Genomic DNA, 26378 nt, shown 5'->3' with positions numbered 1-26378 from the left:
CGCCTCCAACTGACCGTAACCTGCGTTCACCAAGAACACTTGGAGAGTACAGGTCCGAAAATCAGTAGCAGTTGCGAGCACACTGTTGTTGTTATCAGGCTCCAGTCAGGACTCGTGCTCATAAAGAACCTAAAATGACTTTCTTCTTATGAACACACTGGAAAGCAGGGCAGATCTCTGATGACCAACTCCTTACCCCTCATCTCCTCTCCTCCTTGATCTTCCCCCACTGTTTGCTTTACTTTATTTTCTGTTTTTTCTCCCCCTCCCCCTGTAATTTTTTCGTGCAAAGAATAAAATTTCATCTGCGCGGGCTCTGGGAAAGGCGGCCCTCGGATTGGCCCTTGCCCGTACAGATGCTTTGAATTTACAGGGCTTTTCTGCCTGCGAGGAGAAGCAGGGAGGGATGGAGGGATGGATGGTGGGGTGGAGGGGGAGAGATGGGAGGGGTTGAAGGGGGGTGAAACCTGCCTGTATTTCCTGGGGATTAGGCGTCAGATGGGCGCCCTCAGAGGAGGTCTCAGGTCCCGGCCTCCCTGGATGGCTGGGAAACTGACCCCCATCTGACTCCGTGATCTCCATTGTGCCCTGCCAGCATGTAGCCTCAGGACAGAACCGAGGCCTGGGCTCTGTCCCACAGCAAGGCTGGCTCACCGCCGCCTGCACGGCGGACTGAACCTGTCATGTTTGTACATTATAAATACATACATTAAACCCTATATTTGTGCTTTAAAGGATAGCTCCAGTGTCATACAACTGGGGTCTGATTGCCGTCGTTTCTATCGACATTAATGGAATTGTAATCACGAGGTGAATTACTGAGATCTGGGAACGTGGCGACATCGCTTAAAGAAGTCCAACATGGCAGAGACACGAGCAGTCAAGACAGGTAGAGAAAAAAAGTTCTGGGTCATTTGAAAGAGAACACAAACAAACTACTGGACTTTACAGCTGTGGTCACTTTTGGTTTTACCTCCAAGTTGAATTGAATAAAGTTTATCTTGAGCATTAAAGTTAAGTGGTTTCGATCATCTGGATACATTATTGGTTTGCCCACTGATCGTCTGACTTTGTTTTAGCGATGTCAACAAGTTCCCAGAACTCTGCAACAACTTCTGTTGAATGTTGTCTTTACCCTGACAAATAACAATAACTTTATTTGTGTAGCCAACGTCATGCAAAGATGCAGCCCCAAAGTGCTTAACAAAACAAGATTAGATGAAAATAAACAATAGCAATAATATCAATAACTCCAATAACCCAGAAAAATAATGAGCTCAACTATGAAAATCGAACTGTAACCGATAACCCACTGCCTTAAAGGACCAATCCGTCCAATCTAAATCTAATGTAAACAAAACACTGACATTCTGCAAAGCTTAGCAGCCTTTAGCTTTTCAGTTTCCAGCTAAAAGACTCCGATAAACTCGCTGTATGCTACTTATCAAACACCAAATAACAGACGGATAAAGTTAGAAACTAGCTGGCAAACATAGTGGAGCATCTAGCAGCTAAAGAGACAGTTATTCCCCTCGGGAGTTGGTGGAAACCAGAAACAGAAGTAACAGGAGAGTGAATATTGGACTACTCCAGGTCACCACAAACGAGCCTCCAATAAAAAGCTAATGTTGCTCGATTTTCTACTGATATGTATATATGCAGCGCTGTTTGGCAACACTTGATAATATAAATAAAAATGATAATATACCAACGTCGTGTTTATTTCCTTTGCCCTTAAGTGGCCAAAAAAATCTGCTGTTGCAGGTTTAAGGTTAGGGAAGGATGGCATAAGAGGCCGGTGCTGCATGTTTAACTGGAGAAGAGACGTTTTGACACTTTTGCACATTGTTACACTATGTCAGGAAAATAAAGGCTCAGTATGTTTTAACAGACTTTTTTTCTTTTTCTTCTGCAGTTCCCTGATATGCCAGAAACACAAAATTATTTGGCATTTTCAAGAATGGTGTGTACCTGATAGTGGACCTGCCTATGTCCTCCTTATGTAAGATCATTTCAAAAATGGTCATATTGTCAAATTTGGTCACATTTTGGTTTTGAATATCCGCTGACTTTGACAAGGCGTTGGACTGGTGTAGAAATGACCATCTCTTGCTGTTTCATTGTTGTCTCAGGTCTTTATTTTTCCTGGTCCAATAATAATAATAATAATAATAACAATAATAAGTGCTTTAATACCTGTCGTTTGTATGTTTGCTCTCTTTTGTTCCATGTTTGTGCTGTTGTATAGGATCAGGTGTGGGGAGGTTGTATATAAAACTGATTACAGGCTAGAAAATGGTTGGTATCAGAAATCACCAATGGGGAAGCTGAAAAATTGAGTAACAACCACATCCCAATACAATAGCATTACACGTACATTAAGCCTCTCCGCGCTCATCTTTAACCAATCCTTATGTCTCCAAATGTATCAGAAATGATAGCTCATCTGAACGTCCTCACACTGAGTCTTTTCTTTTCTCACTGAGACCACTTGGGCCTCGTAAGTACAGTACAGACACACACACACATGCTCGTAGAGCTGGAGGTTGAGCTGGGGATCCTGAGGCTTTTGAATGTGGCTCTCACTCAACTCAAATAAATGTAGCATGTCATCCTTCTGCCATTTGTTCTGCAACACTTCCAATTATGCTCACTTTAATAAAGTGAAGATGGATTTATTATTCCATTCAAGGTCACACACACATACACACACTCGTTTCCACTGGGGGACAAAGTTTTCTGTTACAATTTAACTTCACACTCGTACACACACTTATAATTCTGTGAAGCTCGCCGTTGCTGGCGGCATCCTCGAGGTCGAAGCGCAAAATGATCTCATAGTTTCGACAGGGACAGAATGACGTTTTTAAAGGTATTTTATTACCGGAGTGTGTACAGACCTTTTGTAGAATCATTAATTGTAGCAATTCTTTAGAAAGCATTTTACTTCTTTTTTTTTTTTTTTTCATAAGAAAGTTAGGCTTCTGAAAAGTCCAAATGCAGCAGAGCAGTCTGGTTCCTCATGTACAGGTACTTCAATCCCAATTCAAATCCAACTCAAATCAAACGGCGTCTGTGTGACGAGGCCTGCTGCTGCACAGAAAATGGCTGAGATGAAAAGAATCCAATTCTTGATTAGAGGGAGCCATCTAGTGGCGGCTGAGTGAAAGAGCAAACCAAGAGCAACAGCAGAGAGCTTCCATTTAAATGATTACATTTGTTTTATGGCTTAACAAAGACGAAACACACAAAATAACAACTCTCTCGCTGGTTGTTTGTTACTTCTTCTTCTAAACCGCCTGTGCCTTTTAGGATCAATTTAAATAGAAAATAAAAATCTATGTTACAGTCCAATATTTTACTATAACATTTCACAAATACTCCATCTATATAAACATTGATAGGAACACACAATATAAACCGTTCGTGTCCTGCAAAAACCTCCAATTCTACCATTTTTATGCCATAAATTGCTTATTTTGACTGTAAGTGACAACCAACAGGTGTTTAGTTTACGGTATCAACTCATGACGCCGGTACCAGGATGATTATTAGAATAAAACAGGTCAAGGTTTTTTGGGGGAAATTCAAGGTCTCTGCAGCACACAAGAAAACTAATGCTTTGCCTGTGTAAAGAAAGGCAAACACAGGAGTTGGCAACACACAACACAAAAACTCATTCCATAGTTCTGTTATATTCATCTCCTGAAGACCAAAGTAGAGCTAACTGAACTTTACCTTTTCATTATACAGTACTGCTAACAACAGAGATGATAAACGGAGAATTAATACCAAAAAATTACACTGAATTAGGTGTTTTGTGTTTTTGAGATGAAAAGAAAGAGAATATTTTTCTTTCCATCTTCACTGCCGTTACATGCATTAACCCGTATTCATCAGACTTCTCTGGAAGCCTGGTAATTGAGGTGTAGCTATCTCTCGTCACATCTTTTACCGTATATATACCATGAAAAGCAAATCTTAAAGTGAGTCTTTTTCACTTGTTGAATCTGTTTTGTAGAGCACTGTTTGTATTAAAAGACCGCAGAATGAACAGTGCACTTTTACATTTACACGCCAGAGGTGACAAGTAAATAAGAAATTAAAAATAATATAGTAAAAACACAAACATAATGCAAAAACAAGTTCCCGGCCTTTAGAAGGATTCTTCTTTTTCTTCTTCTCTTGATAATAAAACAAATCACTAGTAGACACCTTCCTATTTCCTTGAAGGAAAAAACAGGGTAAGGGGGGAAAAAAGGGGACAAGGAGGCGAAGACCCCAAACTCTTTTAGCTCGCCTCCAGCTTGGACATTTCCTGCACGTAGATCCCGATGCTCTCACTGTCAAACAGCACAAAGTAGATGGTCTTGATGGTGGAAGACATGGTGGCCACAAAGTAGGTGGAGATGGCCTTCAGGATCAGCTGGGCCGCCGTCTGCTTCGGGAAACCATTCCTGAGAACACACACGTGGTCAAATGCTGGAGAGACCTTTTTATTTACTTGACCATGACTGTGACTTTCGTTATGTTTAGGGCCCGACCGATGTGGGAATTTCAAGAGAGTCAAAGAAATGAACAGATAACTGATATTACAGCCCATATAGTGAATTTTTGACACCATTTCTAAATCACTCCAAACATTGTTTTCTCTGCATATCAATTCAATTCAATTCAATTCAAAAAACTTTATTTGTCCCCGGGGGGCAATTCAGGGCACACAGAGCAGCAAATAACGACAGTGCAACTAGATGTGTGAAATGTTAAAAAGGTAAAATGAAAAAAAGGTTTATCATCAGCATACATGTACATACGCCTCTTTCAGCCCAGGCTCAAATTTTAAGTAGAATGTTTGGGGTTTTTTTCCACTTCTTCTCACAACGTATGCCCCTGATGCGTGTGAGTGTGAAAACTTTGCACGTCACTCTAAAGCTGCTTGTTCTACTGTGAACTGACTGACTTCGACTGACCCCCTATTGCTCAGTGGTTCCCAGCCTGTGTTTCGAAGTCCAACAAGTGTCCGAAAGATAAACGCAATGGGTCATAAAATAATTAACAAAATGGGGAATAAGAAAATAGGTTTACAGGCATGCTGGCGGCTCTGTGCTCTCAGGCAGAGCGGTGCTTTGTGCCAAATGCTAACATGCTGATGTTGAGCAGGTATACTGTTTTACCTTCTTTACCATCTTAGTTTAGCATGTTAGCATGCTAACATTGCGAATTACAAGCACAAAGTAAAGCTGAGGCTGATGGGAATGTCATTAGTTTTGGAGGTATTTAATTACAAACTAAAGTTAACTGAAATTGTGACCGGATATTGGCCCTAGATGAGTTCACACAACAGGGGAACATGAATATCTGTACAAAATTGTCAGGACAACCCATCCAATAGAATTGAGATATCACAGTCTGGACCAAAGTGGTGGAGCAACTGACCAACACTTGAGCAATACCACTACAGTGGCTATATTTCTGCTAAACACAGACTTTTTTTTGTTAAATCCTTGTTTTACCTTCTCAGCCCTCTGACTACTGAAATGACACAAGAAGGGAACATCACCCTTTGGTTCAATTACTGCAGCTCATACAGTATTAAACCTGGGATGAGAGTTCACAGGTGCATGTTTCTTCGAGCCAAAAAGGTTTTGATCCGCTGCGCTGACCTCCATGTGCTGCTTTCACACATTCTTACTGTTATTCCAACACATGCTAGGTTTGTGTAAATCTTTCCTGATCAAAGTGGAGCCGTTTACCGCCGTTGCCAGGGAACCATGTCAACTCCCGTTTAGTCTCACACAGACAAAATGCAGCAAAATGTAAAAGCGGGCAGAGACACATGAGCATGAACATTTGACTGCTGACGACGCAAGTATGCCACTCATGATGTTATGAAGACATGTGAAGGCATTTCTGCCTGTTGGGGGTATGTAGCTCGGGTGTTTCTTGTCAGGGACCATGTTTCTAAAAAAAAAAGTGTTCTTTTACGAAGCTTTTTTGCAAATACACTCCAGTTTTAAAGCTGTTTAAAGCCGTTTCACACCGAGCACGGATTTTCATCCTAAGAATTTGCTTGGAAATGTATAAACACTGGTTTAGTGGGTGTGTATCTTCCTGTGTGTTTTCTTACCTCCCACTACCAATAGAGGGGAAAGCCACAGACTTGAGTTTCTTCTCATCCGCCAGAGCCAGGCAGTTCTTCACCGTCTTGTCCAGCAATTCCTCGCACTTGTCGGAGCCCCAGCCTGGACTGTTACAGTGGATGACGTACTTCGCAGGCAGACTGAAGCCGCCGGTCAACACAGCTGAGGGATGGAGAGAAGAGAGGATGACGAGTGTTATAAGAAGAGGAAAGGACACAAAATTGGGGACAAAGCAGAGGAGGAGGAGCAGAATGGAAACGTACTTCAGGTAGAAAAGTTTAGTAAGGATAATATTTCCATGTGAGTGGACAACAAAGTTTCATCTCATCTTATATAAGTACTAGCATTCCTAGTAGAAATGTTTCTATTTTAATATAATAATCAGAATAGTTTTTAGGAGCTATGATGATTTAAATTTGGGGTGTGACAAATTATTATTTTTAATCACAAATTATTAGAATATCTTTTTGAATACAATTAAGGAAAATGTTAGAAAATGAAAAAAAAAGTATCGATAGTCAAGATGACGTCTTCAAATTGCTTGTTTTGTTTGATCAAAAGTCCAACATCATGGTACCAAAAGCTAATGCTAATGAAGGTTAGGGTTTAAAACACATTGTTTGTGTGGATCAACTAATCAATCAATCCACTAATACGCTTCAGCCCTAAATTAAATTACAACAGCCACTGTCACCTTGCAATGACACTTTAAATGTTCTATCCGGCTGTTAAGTTGTGACGTAACGCCCTTTCAAAATATGATTTCCGGGTCCTAGCAGGTCCAAGCCTCATATTTCTCCAACACCGCAGTTCCGTCTTCCCGTTGTTTGAACAGACCTGAGTTTTAAAAAAACACTGTCATTGTCATTTTACCTTTTTCTTATGGATGGAAAAGGTGTCTAACTGACCAAAGAGGTGACCGTAATTGTTCACATATTCAGCCGCTGTGTCGGTTTTGTTTTAACGGAGCGTTTGGACCCGGAAATTATATTTTAAAAGGGTGTTACGTCAGACTTAACAGCCGGATAACCTCACTAAACACCTGCTGTTATCTGTTGTGTAGAGTGAAATCAGTTACCTTAAACATAGTTTTCCTGAGACACCACATCATATTTAGCTAAATTTCAGTGAGTGAACTCATTCACCTCTGACAGACTGCTGGATTGTCTCACGTCTATTGTCTACAGTCAAAATCCGCTTCGTTAACCACTTTTGTCAGAAGTCTAAAAACCCTGGAGGCCTGAGATGCTAAAAGAACAAGTTGCTTTGTGGAAAAGGCATGCAGCAAATCCCTAAGAGCTTAAAATTTGGTTTGGCCAGGGCATTACAGCGAGGTGGGCTGGAGAAATCACTTCTCCAGACCGCTGAAGAGGAGCGAGGAAAAGGAGGAGAAGCAGAACAAGGAAGAGAAGGCGAGAGGAGGAAACGGAGAGAAGACACGAGATGAACGAGTCAAACCGGCATTTGTAGACAACTCGGCCAAAGCCCCGTGACTCTGTGAAGTGAGAAAGCCTCCAGTCAGATTTTATTAGCTCACAGCGAACGTGTGAGTGGACTGGAGTCAAAGCTGAGGACGAGCTTCTTTCCAGATGGCACACAGAGAGAGGATGGAGAGACTTCACACAGCGGAGTGAGAGCCTCACTGCATATGTGATCTGGTTGTGAGGTAAAGTGTCTGGATGATGATGATCACAGTCTTCATGACAGCCTGCAAAGTTCAACTTGTTTTGTGGTTTGGAACGGAGGAACAGTGTGTGGTGGTGGTGTTTGTGCGCTGCACATCTGGAGATCGCCTGTCAATCAAACTATGAGGACAGTACTGTCGTGCAACATTTTTGCAATTTAGCTGACCAATGTCTTTAATGCAGTCTGAAAAGCAAAACAGGTCATGCTGCTTCCAGAAATAGGGATCGCATTACTTCCTGTGTGCCATAGAATTGTTTCTGCAAAAGACATTTCTGTATTTTTCTTATTGTCAATAAATACTTCGTCTTTTGGCTGCTGCCGTCAAGTGTCACCACAGCAGATCATCTGTTTCCAACACTTCCTGTCCTCTCCATTTTCCTCTGTCGCACCAACCACCTGCATGCCCAACCACCTGCATGCCCTCCCTCAGCACATATATAAACCTTCTCTTTTGGCCTTTTTTTCCTCTCTACAAATCCATCTTCACCACAACTCTATGGTACTGTATCTGACTGAACTCGAAATTGTGAAGCTTGGTTGTGTAATTTAGATGAGCAAATACTTTTAACAAGTATTTTTTCCATCCTGAAGAACTTTTTTGACAGCAGTTTCTGAACCAGGTCTGGTCAGGATGCCTGCTAGGCCAATCCTGATTCCCAGGAATCCCTGACAGGCTCCGCTGGCTCGGTGTTCAGTCACCTGGTAATCTATTTACGAGCTCCACTCAGAGACCGGGATTATGAGGCTGAGCTAACTTGGCTGAATGTGGGGGGGGGGAGAGAGAGAGAGAGAGAGAGAGCACTGGTGAAGGTGGGGAGTGTTTAAAAAAGGGAGTGTGAGTGATGCTTAAGGAGAGAGACAGATGGAGAAAGAATAAGAGAGGGGCAGAAAGAAAGTGAAGACAAATGGACTGAAGGATAAAATAATCTGGTGGCTCAAAGAATATGGGTCCCTGAAGACTGATGCCTGTAGTTTTAGGATAAAGTTGCCAGGGACAGATATTACGTGCCAATAATAAATGTCTATGATCATTTTCATGACAAAAATAACTTAAGTATTCACAGGGTCACTAAAAAGTTAAATAACAGGACATTCTGGCAAAACCTTTAAGAGAAGAATGAAAAGGCCAAAGTGTGTCTTTAAAATCGATCTCATAGCCACACATGTTGGCTGCTCCTATACGGATGGAAGGCAAAATCAACTACTAATAGTTGATACCACTTAGACAGCACTTACGGAAAGTCCTACCCATTTTTTTTTCTGAGAATAACTGTAATGCAGTGTTTCAGTTTGTGTTCTGTCCAATCTATCACTGTTTCCTGTTTCTATTTTACATGCATGCTCTTGGCTGTTGCAGTACTTTACCTTTATTTTAATTTCCTCTCAATATGTTTACTGTATGCGCCAAACACCAAGGCAAATGCAGTGTGAGGGAAAGTGAATCCATGGCAATAACCGTCATTCTGGTTCTGTTAAATCTCCTGGAACACTGCTGCGATGAAGTTACTGCTGCAGCTGTTTTGCCACATAAAACAATCATAAACTTTAAAGTCTAAGCCGACTATCTGTGACAGCCTATCATTTAAAAGAGACACTTTGCCATATTTAAACCGGGTCTGTTTCAATGAGGGCATTGTATTCAGATGAACAGGGTTTGGCTTGTCACATGTCAGAGTCTCTGCAGAATGGAGCATTGGAGATGTGCCGAAATCCACCGAATGACATGAAATGAGTCGTTTCGCATCACAGCGCTCTGCAGAAATCTGGCAAATCTCTGATGCTCCGTTCTGTGCGGACTTCGGCCTCTGAGACTGGCCAAACACCATTCATCTGAACACAATGTAAACGGCCATGACTCAGGCCTGGATTAAAAAGGATAAAATATCTCTTTGAATTATGAGCACAGCATATGATAACAGAATATAATAACATGGGTCCCTCCCTCTAAAGGGGAAGTTCTGTTGGTCTTTTGTGACATCCAGTTTAAAGTCACAACAGCAGATCCTGACTTGATGGAGGTCCATCTAATAATGCAAGAAAAAACCCAAATTTCTCAAAACGAAATGACAAACTATACTTTTAAATAAAAAGAAAATATTTTTTTAAACTCTCTTTACCATCCCCGTGGTAATGTAAGCAGCAGGTGCTGGTAGGCAATCCTGTTATCTGGTCTGTGCACTTACCGCCAGCCACCTCCAGAGGGCCGTTTTTCTTCTTCACCTCCAACAGCGCTTCAGTGAACTCCTTCCCTCCCTTCTTTTCCAGAGCAGAGCCTGTGAGCAGAGGAGGGGATTGGAGGGGTTACATCCTGGCATACTGCTGATGGACAGACAGACAGACAGAAAGCAGGAGAGGAAAGAGGAGAGGTGACGTCATGCAGACGGGCACGACAGGCGAGCGGGCAAGACAACGATGCTGTCAATCATTTCACCTGCTTTCTCTCTGAATCTCTGAGCTCACCGAGCCTCTGTTACTCCAGTTATGAGGGAAAAGACTCACAAATGAAGTGTAAAGATTCTGGGCTGCTATTTTCCAAATGACTCACTCTGATTCTGTTCAACTAATGTATTAAAGCTGCGGCGCCTAATTACTTCCCTCTGTCCTCACATACTGGTTTATTTGCAGTGGACTGAGGGTATTTTCTTACACTCCCAAATTAGAGGCTAAAAAAAGGCTAGCAGCGTGTTGTTAATGATAATGTGAAAGCTCTGCTGACAAGTTTGCATACAAGTTTAAAATAAAACAGCCCAATCAACTCTGAAGAGAAGGAAGATACATTTACCAAGAGCAAATTCTTTATTCCCTACTTATGTTAACAGCTAAAGGACGTCGTACCACATTGCTCAGATTAACTCAGAGCTTAAGAGAGAAGCCACAAGGAAACCGGAGAGGAGAGAGGGGTGGTTAAGGACTACCAGAGCCAGAGAAATTAATGTTCTGGCTGCAATATCATTAAAAAAACAGGCAGGAGAGAAAATTACAATAAGGTTAATATCGGCGCTTTAAAGAAAAGTTAGTGATAAGCCTTCTTCAAACGATTAAACAGCCAATACAAGCAAGCAGAAAAAGAATCTTCTTTGTATTATCTTTTGTTTCATTAGTGGTTAAATAGTTACGCATTCACTCACTCTTTTTTTTTTATATTACCAGGCACAATGCATATTCTCCTCTGGTACAAGATCAATGTCTTACTGTGCACTGCCCCTGTCTTTAATTAAATACATTACAAATTACAATTACTGGTTCATTTAAATGAACAGTGATCGGCGCTCAGAAGGTTGAATTTGAGGCTTCTGGATCGTGTCTTGATCAAAAACTGACAGCACAGTCGAGGGGAACAGGAAGTGAAGCGGGTCTCAGATTGCCCACGTTTTAGTTAAGTGGAAGTAGGAACAAAGCAGCAACGAGCAGCGGCAGCGGCAGCAGCAGCAGCAGCAGCATGGTTTCAGGATTACACTGATATACAGCTGTGTATGCATTACATTATGCACTCAACTGTAGATCATGTTTGTGTATAACACTGCCTTTGGGTACAACATGACTATTAAGGGTAATCTATTGAAGTACTGTGTATGTTTTCTTTAGTGGGATTAGCTGAAGGTGGATCATCAGTGGGTAGAGTACAGCAGCGACACATGAGCCCCCCATGTTAAAAAGGACTGTGTCCCTGCTTTTACACATTTTGCAGGCTGGCTGTAGCCCGTGCCTGTGTGATGTGATAAACCTACAAAGACTTGAAAGTTGCGTGAGACAGTGAACTTTTACTTCAATGTTTTTTTTAAGATGGCTTGGGTAGCAGCTATATCAGGGGATTACTAAATTAATGGACACTCAGACTGAAACAGCCCTGCGTTAAAACAATCCAAGGGGCTGCGATGGTGTAAAAACCAAAGCAGTTTTTTCAGCTTCAGTCCACAATATTGAGGTGGGGGGTCCCAGATTATCCAGCCAACCTCATTAGTGCTGTTTTGAGAGGCTGAGCCTTATTGAGAAGAGGAACTGTTTTTAAAACTCTTCATTTTTGGTGCGTAAAAAAAATGCAGGAATTTCTGACATCTGAGAAAACAGAGCCGGCTGCCAACTATCAGACTGTTTTTAATGCAGTACGCTGCCAAATTCAAATGATCTTTTCCTGCAGTGTCCACACTGAGTTTGTCTTCTGGGTGAGGTTTAGTGAAAACATAGCGTGTGACTGTAACACTGTTTGGCAGCTCATGTTCAAATCTTGGAGACTGGAGTTTCCCCACAAGCACTTCCCTGCATACATAAAATAGTCCCTGCTTGCACATATCAAGCTTCTGCAATTACATCTCCACTCATGATAGAGTAGTAGTTCTTTCAGTCGATGTTTCACCAGATTACATAACTACCACAGTCAAGCATTTACACTAAGAACCGCAGGGAGTTGGGTTGATGACAACGGCTAAACAACTACGATTGCAGACTAAGACATTGTGCTGCTGCTGCTGCTGTGGTGTTTGTCCACAGACTGCAGTGCGGACTATCTGGAGTATGCAAAAAGAGAGCAGACAGACAGGCACTTGTGGTCTCTGGTTTCAATGGTTCCTTTACCTACTTCACCACCTGTATAGAGGGAGGAGTTGGTCGGGTGAACGACAGCATCGCTCTCCACGATGGAAATGTCGGCTTGGACAACTTGCAACTACAGACGACGACAACAACGACAACAGGCAAACAACATGGTGGTAAAAACACAGTGAGTGTGTATGTGTATGTGTGTGTGTGTGTGTGTGTGTGTGTGTGTGTGTGTGTGTGTGTGTGTGTGTGTGTGTGTGTGTGTGTGTGTGTGTGTGTGTGTGTGTGTGTGTGTGTGTGTGTGTGTGTGTGTGTGTGTGTGTGTGTGTGTGTGTGTGTGAAAGGGGATCAGGAGCAACCAGATGGGCAGAAACAAGGTGAACCAAAAAAAAAGGATGAAAGAGAAGAACAGGGAAAAAAGAGACAAAGCGAGAGCGCTCCTTATTGGCTGAGGACGTCCCAGGAAACAAGGAGGCAACTGAGGACATGGTGAGTCACATTATTTAATTAGGAAGCAGGACTGCACAGTTAGCAGATTTACTTTTTTAATTTCTTACAGTACAGTAAATTACCCTAACCTTTGGTACCTTTCACTCAAGTGCATTTGAAAATAATCACACTTTGTTTTTGTAGTTTTTAAATTGAGGATATTAAGAAAGTGAACATTTTTTTGAACCCATTTTCTGACTAATTGTGCAGCCCTGATTTCTTGGCAAATGTAACTGAGCACACAATTGTATGATCCCACTCCAAGCCACCGACCTTACAGTCAAGCTGCAGCGAGCAACTAACAGAGCTTCACGCCATGCTTCTCTCCTGTAAATTGGTGCTCTATTTCATCACATTTCATATTATTATAAAAAAGGTCTGACAGCCATCTGAAAGGAGGACGACCTGGAATGAACCTCAACACATCTACACAATGGGAAGAGCGAGCAGGATCACTGCTCTGTGGAGTTTTGATTTAAAAATAAAAAATCCTTGAATGTCTCCACAGGAATTCATACCTTGCTGCTGGGAAATGTATTTTATGTACATCTTCAAGAACTAAAATTAATCTTTCTCTTCGTTTTCAGTCAAAGAGCAGGGTGAGTCCCTCAAGGTCCAAGAAGATCAAAAATAAAATCCTCACCAGGTATTCACACTGCGAGCAACATCATCAATAAGTGATTTTATGATTTTAAGTCGTTGGCTGAAGAAAGTTGGCTGCAGCTGAGGTTTTTACCGGTCAGCAGACATCAAAGGGTAACCATATAGCACCTGTCCTTCGCTTTCCTTTCTGTTTTTTCAATTAATTTCCAATGGTTGAATCTTTCGTTAGGGTTTACTGTAAAGTGTAATCTCTCCGGTGTTCGCTGCAAAGTACTTACACAGAAATAGACGTACATGCAACAAAGCTGGGCAATGGTTAAACCTGTGCTTTTATTTACAGTACTGAGATATTTAGAAAGTAACTAGCAAATAAACAAAAATATGTATTGTATAATATAATATCTGCTTTTAAAAGTTAGTTTAAACTAATTTTCATCTATTTCATTTCATGTTCCCAAGCTTCCAAAAGTTGTATTTCCTGCTACCGGAGGATGCTTATCTCTTTAGATTAATACGATTAAGATAAACTTGTTTTTCTGAGCTTGCAAGGAGCTCACCACAGTGATAGTACGCAAAGAGAAAATGCAGAGAAGGTCCCAGTTTTCCTCAATGGATTTTGTATCAATTCTTCTTTTTTTTTTATCAGATCTTCAGTTGATTTCAATTCATCCATATGAAAAGCGATACATTTGTGTTTCTTTGAAAGAGAAATTCAAAATGAGCTGTAGTTAAGGCAAACGTATTGCAAATTTAATCAATATCTCTTCCACTTTCATGAACCAAATTGTCCTCAGTGTGAATGAACAGACCTGGTGAAGGATGGCCGTTGAGAGTTTTTCATTCACTGACGATTTAATTCAGGAGAATTTCTCAAGCTCTCGAACATTCAAGGATTTTTTAAAATCAGAACCAGAGAGGATGTGGGGGACTGGGGAGCTCACCTAGATCATCTTTAAGTTCAAGTTCAGCATTGGTGGGGTTGATGACCCCCTCCACGTCAAAGCCAGCCAAGTTACTGACCTCGCTGTGGATAAGGTTGAGCTGCGGAGGGGAGCAGGGCAGGGAGCGAGGGGGAGGCATGCAGAGGAGGAGGGAGAGCAAGAAGGAAGAGGGGAGGAAGCAAAGCAATTAAAACCAGATTCACACCACGGCTTAACATATCTGCACTACAGCTGAAAGCACACAGTGAGTGAGTGCTAAACGTATGCGTGCAATTTAATGACTAACCGTCGACAGACTGACTAGACTTTTTGTACAGGAGACAGAAAATAAGGACAGCGGGCCTGCAGGTGTATTGATTAGGAAATGCTAAATTATTTAAAATGTCAATGAACAGAGACTGGATTATTAGGACCATGATGGAAGCAACCAAGAGGGACAGCAGTCACAAGCAGAAACTAACCAACGTGGATATGATGGATACAATATGTACTGTTAGTTGGTCTTTTGGTCTATTTAAGTGTCCCGGTAAGCCGTGACAGCGTGACAGTGAGCCTGCACAAACAATACCAGGACCCTGAAACTGTCTGAAGCAGCAAAATGCAATTCAACCATCAATAACTGGATTATTTACACCTGTACTTTTCCTAAAGTTTGGCATATTACTTTATTTTCGTTTTTTGTGTAGAGTGTAGTCTAGCTAATGTTCCTTTAGTCCTGTTGTTCCTATTGGAATCAGTTCATCGTCCTACTATTTATTAGTTTGCAAAGCTAATTCCACTATATTAATATTTATACTTTGTTAAAGTTTCAGAGCAAACATGGTATCCTTATATATATATTGTCCTGTTAGTATCTCAGAGTCAAAAGCTGTTTCCTGAAAAGAACGCTGGACAATGTTAGGAGTTTCTATTTCGCACATGTAGCACACAAATCAGGAGATTTTCCATGTCGACGCGTTCTCACTTACTGGAAATACCCGTAGGAGGAAGGGCGTGGCGCGGATTACAACGCGGCCGTGTAGCCTATTTCGGTCATAAATAAACGATTCTCTTTCCGGCCCTTGAATCTGATGATTACAGTGTTGGTCCTTCCTGACAAAAGTTCCAGAACCTCATCGTCTCTCCGGTTACGCGATCCGCAAAATAGAAATGTCATCGACAAAGTTTCGTCTTTGTAGTAGGGAGCTGGCAGGTTAAAGTCTGTTTAATGTCCGTTCCAACTGTGCGGGAATGTCTAGGTGCTTTCAGGTTTGCAGTGCATGTGTGAAACTGGCTTAAGATTCATCATCGGTTATGCAAACACTACATTTTAGTGATATGAACTCGGTAATAAAAGTAATAAAAGACCAGAAACAGAACAGACAAAGGAGCAGAAAAAGTGCAGTTGTGCTAATTAAGTATATAAAACAGAAAACAGACAAGCTTTTCCACTCATAGGTTCATTATCTTAATCAGTGGGAGATTAATGGAATTAATTTGATTACCATGCGCTGATTTCAAACAGCTGCTGTAATCTGTGGTCGACTACACGATCGAGCACATTTTACTAATGAAGAAAGTATGACAGCACACAAATACGTCCCTCTACTGACTGGAGCCTAATCTATTAGACGGACAGAGTAAATAAATGTAAGTTTGATATTAAATGCAATACATCTGAGCCAAGACAGCATGTGTTTAAACTGTAATACTCCAGCCTTGTAATTTGTTATACATGTAGCTACAGACTGTGATGTTTTCCGAGGATCCTAAATGATCCATGAATTCATGGCTGAGAAGAAAAATTGCCCAAGATTTCTGACAAAACCGCAAGCAAGGAGTCTGTTTCATGATCCTTTAAAAACTAAATCTGCTATCACATCAGGTCAGGGTAATTACTATATAACTCTTACAGTAGTATTAGCATATGCAGGGTAGACCAAAGCATGCAGAGCCCTTAGCAGTCGCTGAGCTGAAACATTGAGCTCTGGAAGTAAATTTCCCCTTTTTGTTCTTCTACTGGGGGCATTTAATGTTGTGTTTTTTTGGATTCTGTTTAAACAGTGTAGAGAGAGTTTTCATGACTCTTCCATAGGGCTGGACGATATCGCCAAAATCTTCTATCACGATATGGATCATTCCTTATCTCCATAATGATAATTAATATATATATATATATATATATATATATATATTTATCAAGATACAGCATGTTCTCTGCTGAGTGAATAAATAAATAGTCTAAAATAACCACATGGTAAGGCCTATATTTGTATATTCCTGTTTGAATTGAACATATAACATGAAAAATACTATTGAGTATTTTCTAAATTCAATAAGAACTTTGGTGAAAAAAAATAAACTCAAAATAATTTACATCAATTTGAGTTAGTATGTGCTTGTTATCAATTTAGATGACCTAATTGTGTATCATGATATCTCGATATTTGATTTCATCACAACCTGATTCCATTGAAAGACGATAATAATATTGAATTATCGTCCAGCCCTTCTCTGAAGACTTGTAAAACACCTCCAAATTACATTTCTGTGGACACTATCAGTCAATATTATCTGTTTGTGTTAATATTATGTTGTACTGGACAGTAACGCCAAATATATATATATATATAAAGCACAAAGACGGTGCACAGAAGCCCAAATCATAATAAATCCATAATTACTATAACTGTTTGAAATTAGGGACTCAGTGACACTTCTTGCATCATTCTTAAGTCATTCTCTTACACATAAGGTGTCCCGCCTTTTATGAGCTTCTGATCAGGATGATCTTGCAATCTTGAAACTTGAAAATAGAAAAAAAAGGCTTGGATGTGACTGCAAGGCAAATTTACTTCCATGTTTCAGTTCAATTTAAAAAAGAAAATGGCCAAAAAGAAGTTTCTATGCTCAGCAGGACCAAAGCGAGGGGGAGCTTACAGATGTGAGATACAGTTGAAACACTCATGGTTGCTACATTTAAGGTTAAAAGCGTTGTGCGCTGCTCTGTTGTGTAGCACTATGAGCCCTCATATGAAGTCTGGGGAACTATAGCAGACCTGTTAGGAAGTACAGCGTGATGGAAACTTACATTTATAGGACGAAATATCACAAGCAGCTTTCTTTTTATGAGACAGAACAGATAACTATATACACAACATTATCACCTCATCTTTGATTGATTGCACCTCTTAAATGTGGTTCAATAATAGATAAAAGACTGAATAACAGATTTTATTCTAGTCTTAAATCTTTAATTAAAACCCCTGTGGCTGAGAATATAAAACATATCTTTAGTTTTATAGTTCATGATGTGATTCATCTTGTTGCTCATCAAAAACCAAAAACAGAGATAAGATCCTCCGTGACTAAAGAAATGGCATGAGATTGTGTCTTATTCCTTTGACTTTTATCCAACTTAAAACTTTTATAATGTATGGCACATCATTTTAAAACAATTTTACTCATAATATCTAATGCGTACATATTTGTATGTCCTCCTTTATGTATTTAATGTAAGTATTCAAAGATGTGTCTTGAACTCTTACTTCTGTATACGCCTTATTTTAGCCTGGCATGAGTTAGGAGTTAGGTATCTGTTCATGCCAAACCTAAATCATTCAATAGAGACTCACCTGTAGTTTATTATGTATTTAGCTTCGACCTGTGTCTATTTCCACAGACAGAACACTGACCTTTTGACCCAGGAAGAGGCTTTTGGTGGAGAGCACGGTGAAGCTGTCAACTGGAGAGCCCTCTGTGGTGCTGTCCGCTGACGCTGCCTTGCTCACCTCACCCTGCTTCTGTTGAGGAAACAGAATACACGTTGTCTTTATGTGACACTATATGGGAATATTATCTATTCCCTTGGTCCCTTCTGCAGGGAGGTAATAAGTTAGTTTATTAATTTTTACTGCTGAAGCTGTTTCACGATAACATCCTGTCTTAGTGCTGTGCTTTTAGATTGTTCTTGTTCTGGATGTTCATTGAACTTTAGGGCCGTTAGTCACCCAAGGAACTTGGTCTACCTACTCTTCCACCAATTATGTGTACTCTACCTGGTAGTGCTGAGTGTCCACCGAAGCGTTTTGTCCTAAGCGCAGTGTATTATTAGTTTTTTATTATTTGCAATGGGAGTGCCGTGTATTTACAGTATATATGTATTTACTCAAACACCAGCAGCGTGCGAGGTGCTGAGTGCTGCTCATTTGGAGTTATGTCCTGGTCGCTTGTGATGCTGTGCTCATCACTGTTTTTTACCCAGCTGTCCAATCACAGTGAAGGATGGACGGGACAAAAGTGCTGAACAACAACAACAGAGGAGAAAGTAATACTGCTGGACCGTATATATCGGGCTTCAGCCTTCCCTTCATCCAGACCTATTTCACCTTAATGTGCCGACACGTCTGCCGACATCTCACAGCACGGCAGCGGGATTCAAGATCAAGCAAAGACTCACTCAGGTAGATAGAAAAACCACAACCTCACTCTGCTGGATGTCTACAGAAGTTCGCCTGGAATTTTCAGCTTGGATAAAATGCTTAATTGAACACGCCACTGCCTTATGAAAGCAACGCCAGCGGTTGTCCGTCCAATGAGAAGATGGCCGCACAAGAGCATATTGACCAAACAGTCGATCAACCGACCAGAAGTCGTCCGCATTTAAGATGTTGAGCCTTTTAAATGAATCTTATTTTCTCCCAACTACTACAAAACATTTAAACTCTTTCACCTATCCCGTACTATGTCTTTAAAGTTTGTGTAAAGTTTATTGGAAAGTAACTCTGTACTGGACTGGAAACACCAATTTTTCATCTTTGATCATCTTTGTCATGTGTTGAAGCCAGCTAAGGACACATCAGGAAATAGCTAAATATGAGCTTCAGTCCAGATCTTGGGGGAGGAAAAGCCTGGCTATCAGATGTCAACATGGATTTCTTCATTTCTCTCTTTTATTGTTCCAAAATGACTCAAACTACAAGACTGAATGCTCAAAAGATAAAATACACTGCTCCAGAAATGACTGTTGGTCACAGGTTTTAGTATGACTTGATGCACGATTGGCATTTTCCCCTTCTGTATACTACTAACTACTGTAAAGGTTCATTAAAATAAAGTTTGTGAGTTGCTGCTGAGGACGTTGAGTGTGTTTCAGTAGCAAAATCTGCATGTCTTAAAAAACTAATCTTCTGATTTTAATTTGAGCATTGCACGCTTATCAAATCAATCAACGTACCACAACAATGACATAAAGTGGTTAAAGAAGTCCGATTAAATGTTTCTAGTGCTGCTAGATAAAGCAGATAAACAAATACTTAATAACAGGTGTTCAGTGATGAACCTTTCTCAGCTAACGCCTTGACACATTAGGTGTAGATGACATTCACCAGACTGTTCACATGAAGCAATACCTTAGCCCTCGCTCCTCCCTTTTTCCCACTCATTTTCTTGCTCGCTGATTTCTTGACCGGCTTGGGTTTCTTCTCGGGGGCGGGTGAGACCGGCGTCTCCAGTTTTCCCTTTGCTCCTCTCTTCTTAGCCAGCAGCTCCGGGTGGATGTTGGGCAAGACTCCACCTGCTGCAATGGTCACACCTTTCAGCAACTGAGACAGGAAGACAAGCGTTACAAACCGGGGTCCACACTGTCCCACGCTGCAGGGAAGGTAAGAAATCAAAAAGTCTTGCATTGACAATGATAGAATGCTGTAATTTTTTTTGTAAATGGACTACACAATGTCCTTCAAGTGACAGATTAGAAAACTTTAAAATGAACTTGACGATATCAAGTTTACATAAGCGCGGCATGTCAATAATGTTTTTTTCAGATGAGTGCAGCAGCCGACCTGGTTCAACTCCTCATCGTTGGCGATGGCCAGCAGGATGTGCCGTGGTGTGACGCGACCCTTCTTGTTGTCTCTGGCTGCATTACCGGCCAACTCCAAGATCTCAGCTACATGGGTGAATAAAAAATACCATCAATTAACATTAATTCATTCATTCATCTTCAACCGCTTATTCCTGGGGTCGGGGTCGCAGGGGGCTGGAGCCAATCCCAGCTGACACCGGGCGTGAGGCAGGGTACACTCTGGACAGGACGCCAGTCTATCACAGGACACATAGAGACAAACAGAGACAGACAACCATTCACACCTAAGGGCAATTTTGTAGCGTCATCAATGAACCGAACACCTGCATGTCTTTGGATTGTGGGAGGAAACCAGAGAACCCGGAGGAAACCCACGCAGACACAGGGAGAACATGCAAACTCCACACAGAAAGGCCCAGGCCGGGATGCGAACCTGCAACCATCAATGAACATGTGGCGTAGAAAATCTATGAATGCTGAGGTAAGCCTAATAAATAATGTTAAACTTTCACGTGGTCCTCTAATTCTATATAATCTCTACAGAGAAAAAAAAAACATAATTTACATGAGAATGGAGCAAATGTCTGGACCAATCATCTTTTAGCTCATACCAAGAGATTAGGTCATCTCTGAATATATGTACAGCTTCAAGAAAAGTTCCTCAATGTTACCTATTTCTATGTGAAGCTTGTGTTAATGTTAATGTAATGCAATTTTGTGGGAAAAGTTTCTAATTCATAGCAGTTGCCTATTTTGGTTGCGTTGCTTTCTGCGTGGAGTAGATACCACTGAATATTAAGATTTTGCTCGTCTTGCTTGAGAACAAGTTGCTGCAGCAAACAACAGTACAAAACTGCAGTAGCAGCTAAAAAGCATCTGTGATAGTAGATAAGCTGACATCTGTATTCAAATAAGCATTATTCATATTTATCATTCTCTCACCAGTAAGATACTCAAGGACAGCAGCCAGGTAGACGGGCGCTCCCACCCCGATGCGATATTTGGGCAGTCCCCTCTTGATGTAGCGCAGCATACGACCCACGGGGAAGATGACCCCGGCCTTGGTGGACCGGGACGTCTTGGTCGACTTCTTCTTTCCTCCTCGGCTCGACATGGTGCTGAGACCGCTACCAGTGTGGGTCTCTGTAGGGACACAACAACCGGGATCCATCTGAATATTCCTTTATGGTGAGTAAAATATTTAATAAGCAGTAATACAATACAGAGTACACCTAGTGTGGCTGACTGTATTCCTTATTTGTCTTGGTAAGTGGTGAAAACGTGCGCTCTGGTTGCAATAACACACTGAGGCTGCAACAGAGGACATATTTCCAAAACTGGAAATTTGCCCAGATGAAATCCCAGTGTTATGTTTGGACACTTCTCTTCTCCAACAGGAAGTGATTAATCACAATAAAGACTGAAATAAATAAGCAGTCGGCCCTCTGGGGCTCGCTGGGTCCCATGGAATAATTTCAAAACATCTATTCTGACACTGAAAATATACTAATATTGTACTTTCATGATATTTTTCTGACACTGAAAACATACTAATATTGTACTTTCATGATATTTTTCTGACACCGACACGTTACATTCCTGTAAGTGTGACATTCACGGATATAATGTTTTCTAAAGACTTTTACAACAAACTAAAAGAACTTCCTGAATAAAGAACCAATACATCTTTATGTAATATTTAGTGTTTAGAGGTCGGATAACTTTTGACCCCTTAAATATAATAAAAACAGAAGCTGATACAATCCTGAATAGGTTTCAAGGTTTCACATCCAAACACCCCGCTCTAAACTCTTTACTGTCATTATTCAAGCACAACTAAACTGCATCTGCCTCAAATGAATATCGCCTTGTATTAAGGACTTATTTACAAAGAATAAAATAAAGCACAAATGCTTATAAATATCAAGAAAAATACAGAATCAAAGCAATCGAAATATAAGCAACGTCAGGTTCACTTTATGTAATAATAAATAATACAATTATTATTATTCGATCAAGGCTAAGTCCTTCATCATGGATCTACTGTCACCCTCTAGTTAGTCCTGTGCTTTCACTCTCAGTAACTACAAATCCCCTGGATGCATAAGCACATCACTTTCACAATTTACTTCCCCACACTTCATAATATTAATTGCCCAAGATCCACAGGTTTTTATTTACTTAGATCACCCTAAGGCCAAAGAGCATCTGAAATGCCACACTGGCTGTAAGCAGTGATGGATTGCTGTCAGATTGTATTAACATATGCACATTAGCACCCTGTTACCATGGGAATGATGACTTATTCAATGTAAATATGCATATAGCTATGAATTCCTGGCTTAAAGTCGAATAGAAAAGTCTTAATATTTCAAGTTATTCCCGTGGATGTTGTCATGACATGTGTTGGAAACCATTTTCCCATGTAACAGCTGCAGACATGAATTCATTTATTAATTAGCTGTATGTTCCTGGTAATTAATTAGCCCCCACCAAAGGCCAAACTGCTGTAATGCAAGGATTTCACACGATATAGCCTACATTGTATCGTATGAAACACAGCGCTGCGCCGTGACAATTAACCGGCAATAACGTTAATGAGCGGCGGGAAGGAGATCACCCATCTGCGGCATTTCTCCGCTCCGGACAGGTAGAGGTTGATTTCACCGCCTCGCTGACTGTATTTCTCTCTGCTGGCAGCTGACAACGATTTCCGCATGTCAACAGCCCGCTGGATGTCTCGCACATGTAAATTCATTTCATCCACAGACTCAGCGACTATATTAAAAGCTAAAATTGAGCTGTCGGACGACCTGAGCACATTTTCCCGTGCAGGTCAGCGAGCTTTTTTTTGGGGTGGAAATAACCCCGGCAGAGCGGCGGCAGCTGCCCGCTCCTCCTTCCCTCCCCTCCCCGCCTGCCAGCTCCAGCAGTCTCCGCTCTCGGCCTCCATGCCAATAAAAAAAAACACTAAAATGGCAACGTTAACGAGAGCGGACACCGAATAAGGGACCGTGCTCGACACGACAGGTGACAAAGCCCGGTGCGTTACTTACAAAAACACAGCGGGGGGAAAGACCGTCTGCGGTTCTTCGGGAACAAGCCTGGGCAGTGTCCTCGACTCCCACAATCCACAGCGAGTTGAGATATCGGAGCGAGCCAGCGCTGCTGCCCGCGGAGCGATGCAACTACCGGAGAGAGCGAACCTGCTGAATGTGAATCTGCTGCCGAGATGATCTTTAAACCTTTACACCTTTTCCCCGTGCAGGGAAACACGTGGTTTGGATAAAAAACGCTGAGTGTTTACGGTTAAGATCGATGCAAGCTCTCACATTCAGGCCAGGCTTTCTGACAGTCACATTTAAATTGCGTATTTTACTGAAGGCGACGTCAAACTCTTTGGACCAGGGATGCAGAGGCGAGTCTAGAGTCTGTTGGGGCCAAGGTAGAAAAATTAACAGGAGCCCCCTAGAACCGGCATTTATCTCCATTATGTTATAAATAATCTGACACCGACAAAAAAAATTGCGAAAGGTAATGAAAATTATTTCAAAAGTGCATATTTTAGTTATTTCAAAGTTAGTTATTTTCAAAATATGAATATATATTTTTTTTAGTTATTAAAAAAAACATATTCATATGAAGAACAATAAATAGAAAAACAGGAAAGAAATCCGGCTGTTAAGTCTGATGCCTTTCAAAATACGATTTCTGGGTCCAAACGCTCCGTTGAACCAAAACAGACACAGCGGCCGAACATGTGAACAATTACGATCACCTCTTTCGTCAGTTAGTCACAATTAGATGACTATTACGTTGTTTTTTTAAAAACTTAGATCGGTTTAAACAACGGTGAACACGGCTATGCGGCGTAGAAATACGAGGCTTGAACCAGCTTGGACTGGGACATCCTATTTTGAAAGGGCGTTGGGTAGCGTCGTACTGTAACCAGATAAAACCTGATAAAACCAGAACAATAAAAACTTGGGTGGAGTCAGTTGGGGCCCCCTAAGGCAGGTCAGGTCTCCTACTGTCAATAGGTGAGTTTCCACTATCCCTATAAAGTAGCCGCTCGGAAACTTCCAAGGCACGCCCTCTCAAATGGCCGTTCACTCGTCGTGTTTCCATTACAAAAAAAAGGCCAGACAGGGATTTACGAGACCGCTGAGGTGACGTATCACTCAGAACGGGTCTAGATCAAAGATGATCAGCTGATCAGTGATAAAGCGCTGCGCCCCACTTCCTCAAAGTGAGAAATACAAAATAGTTTGATTTAAGGTGGCCTGCATGATTCACAATCTCAACTTATGTACAAGTAACTTGAAAGAAAACACTCCACCTTAAAGATTTGAGGTGCTGTTAAAGTGTGTGTTGACAGACAGGCCGTCGCCCCGCTTGCAAAGTGCCGTGCCATTGCATGCACGGATCATTTTCTGTGCTGCGTTCTATTACACCACTGGATCAAAGTGTCTACTCTACTTCACCGTGTTGTTGTGGCGTCTGTACTACCACATGTCACATACCGCTTAGGATTATCCAATCAGTAATTGGGGAAATCCCGGTCAAACGGCCTCTTGAGCGACTCACATGCGAAATTAGGGGCGTTCTGGCAAAAAAGACCCACCTCATTCCGGATAGTTGACCATAGTGGAAACGCACCTATTGCAAATTTTATGCATTGTCACTGCTGTAGTTGTCAGCCATCTGGGGCCCCCTCCTGGCCTGGGGCTCCAAGCAGTTGCCTGCCTTGCCTGCTGGCAAGCAGCGCCTCTGCAGGGGTGTCACACATTCTGGGAACCTTATACAAATATCAAGCCCCGCGTGTACAAATCCCTATGTTTGCAATTACATTTTAAGTTGTTTTTTTTCTGGTAATGTATGAAAAAGATTGTCAATCTATATCAGAGCAACAGTGACACAACAGCACTAAATTCACTTACGTGTGCAAGTTGAAAATGTTTAAAACATGAGCAAAATATTACACGCCTAACATAGGCTGCAAAGAGGGTGTGATCCCATCATGACGCCAAACGAGGTCAGGGCTGTAAAGTGTGTGTGGGGGGATCCTTGCTCGGATCACACCCATTTTTGAACTTTGAACACACCTGTTGCTTTGTGACTGTATCTTGTGAGTTTGTAGTTGTAGCCTATCTGAGTGTCTCTTAGCTAGCTTACAGCTAACTACTTGCTTACCAACCAAAATAAACACAAACACAGCAGGAAAATTCACTTCAGTTTCTGTCTGCACACACTTTAGGAGTCTACGGTCATACAGCACAATGTAATGGTGTTACGAGCTAGATGCTAAGTATGCTAACATGCTCAATGCTGATGCTACAGTATGTGTACCATGTTTATCACATATTAACATTTGGTAATTAGCACAAAGCAGAGGCTGAGGGGGAAAACAGTAGTTTTGCAGGAAGCTATAATGTTAAGCCTATTCAGGTATTTTGGATAAATCATATACAGTCTATGGGATAAATGGACATTTTACCTGATGATGGTGGGAGACTAAAAGCCAGATCACCAAAGTCATTAGGATTCATCCTCCATGCAGGCACCATCAGTACAAACTTTCATGGAAGTGCATCTAATCATATAGGATTGTTGACTGACAGACAGCCATTGCCATGTGTAAATGTTCCACCTTTATTGTTATTTTCCACACTCTGTCATTCAGATAAGAATATTTATAAAAACATTATAGATTGAAGCCTTAATGTAACAAATATAATATATAAACAGGAGAAAAACAGCCTATGTTGCAGCAGATGCTTCAGTAGGGCCTTCCCTACCTGGATACAATTTGCCCGCCACAACACATATTCTATAAGAGAAACTTAACAAGCTATGTAATAGAGATAATCAAATGAGTCAAACACAAAGTTATGATACAAACAGAATTAGACAGCTCCAGGAATATCAATGCAGCCCCTATCATGGGAGGGGTAACCTTTGAATCACGCTTGAATTGATTTTAAAAGAGGCCAAAACCAGTCGAAGCAGCTTTGAGAGGGTAAACATGCTGACCTGCATTTTTCTATATATGGTCTTAGCCTGTTAAGTAAATATTCTAAACACACACACGCCCATGATAAACACGTAGCTTTCAGCACAGCGTTAACGTTTTGACAG

General features: G+C 41.3%; 1 protein-coding gene across 2 annotated transcripts; it reads right to left on the bottom strand.

Annotated features, from left to right (window-relative positions):
• Positions 1-2798: 2798 nt before the first annotated feature.
• macroh2a1 (macroH2A.1 histone) lies at positions 2799-23552 on the bottom strand. Of its 2 annotated transcripts, none has more exons than XM_083926853.1 (9): positions 23297-23552; positions 21183-21383; positions 20218-20324; positions 19786-19977; positions 18070-18177; positions 14396-14495; positions 10010-10099; positions 6128-6302; positions 2799-4457 (listed from the first exon to the last, which is right to left on the bottom strand). In XM_083926853.1, the coding sequence occupies exons 2-9, from the start codon at positions 21352-21354 to the stop codon at positions 4292-4294; spliced, it is 1110 nt and encodes a 369-aa protein (XP_083782979.1). In that variant the 5' UTR covers positions 21355-21383; positions 23297-23552; the 3' UTR covers positions 2799-4291. The 2 variants fall into 2 exon arrangements, with proteins under 2 accessions (XP_083782979.1, XP_083782980.1); XM_083926854.1 differs by lacking the exon at positions 14396-14495 and adding an exon at positions 12399-12489 and having other exon boundaries at positions 2801-4457; positions 23297-23546.
• Between the last annotated feature and the right edge of the window lie 2826 nt (positions 23553-26378).

This window comes from Echiichthys vipera (assembly GCF_963691815.1).
Source record: "Echiichthys vipera genome assembly, chromosome: 14".
Classification (NCBI taxonomy): Eukaryota; Metazoa; Chordata; class Actinopteri; order Perciformes; family Trachinidae; genus Echiichthys; species Echiichthys vipera.
This window is presented reverse-complemented; position numbering and strand designations above follow the sequence as displayed.

Excerpts from the sequence above, each read along its gene's own strand:
- macroh2a1 (XM_083926853.1), bottom strand. The coding sequence starts at position 21,354 with ATGTCGAGCCGAGGAGGAAAGAAGAAGTCGACCAAGACGTCCCGGTCC. Across the intron at positions 19,978-20,217 it reads ACGATGAGGAGTTGAACCAG|TTGCTGAAAGGTGTGACCAT; the intron begins GTCGGCTGCTGC and ends TTCCTGTCTCAG. Across the intron at positions 4,458-6,127 it reads CCCTCTATTGGTAGTGGGAG|GAATGGTTTCCCGAAGCAGA; the intron begins GTAAGAAAACAC and ends GTGTGTTCTCAG.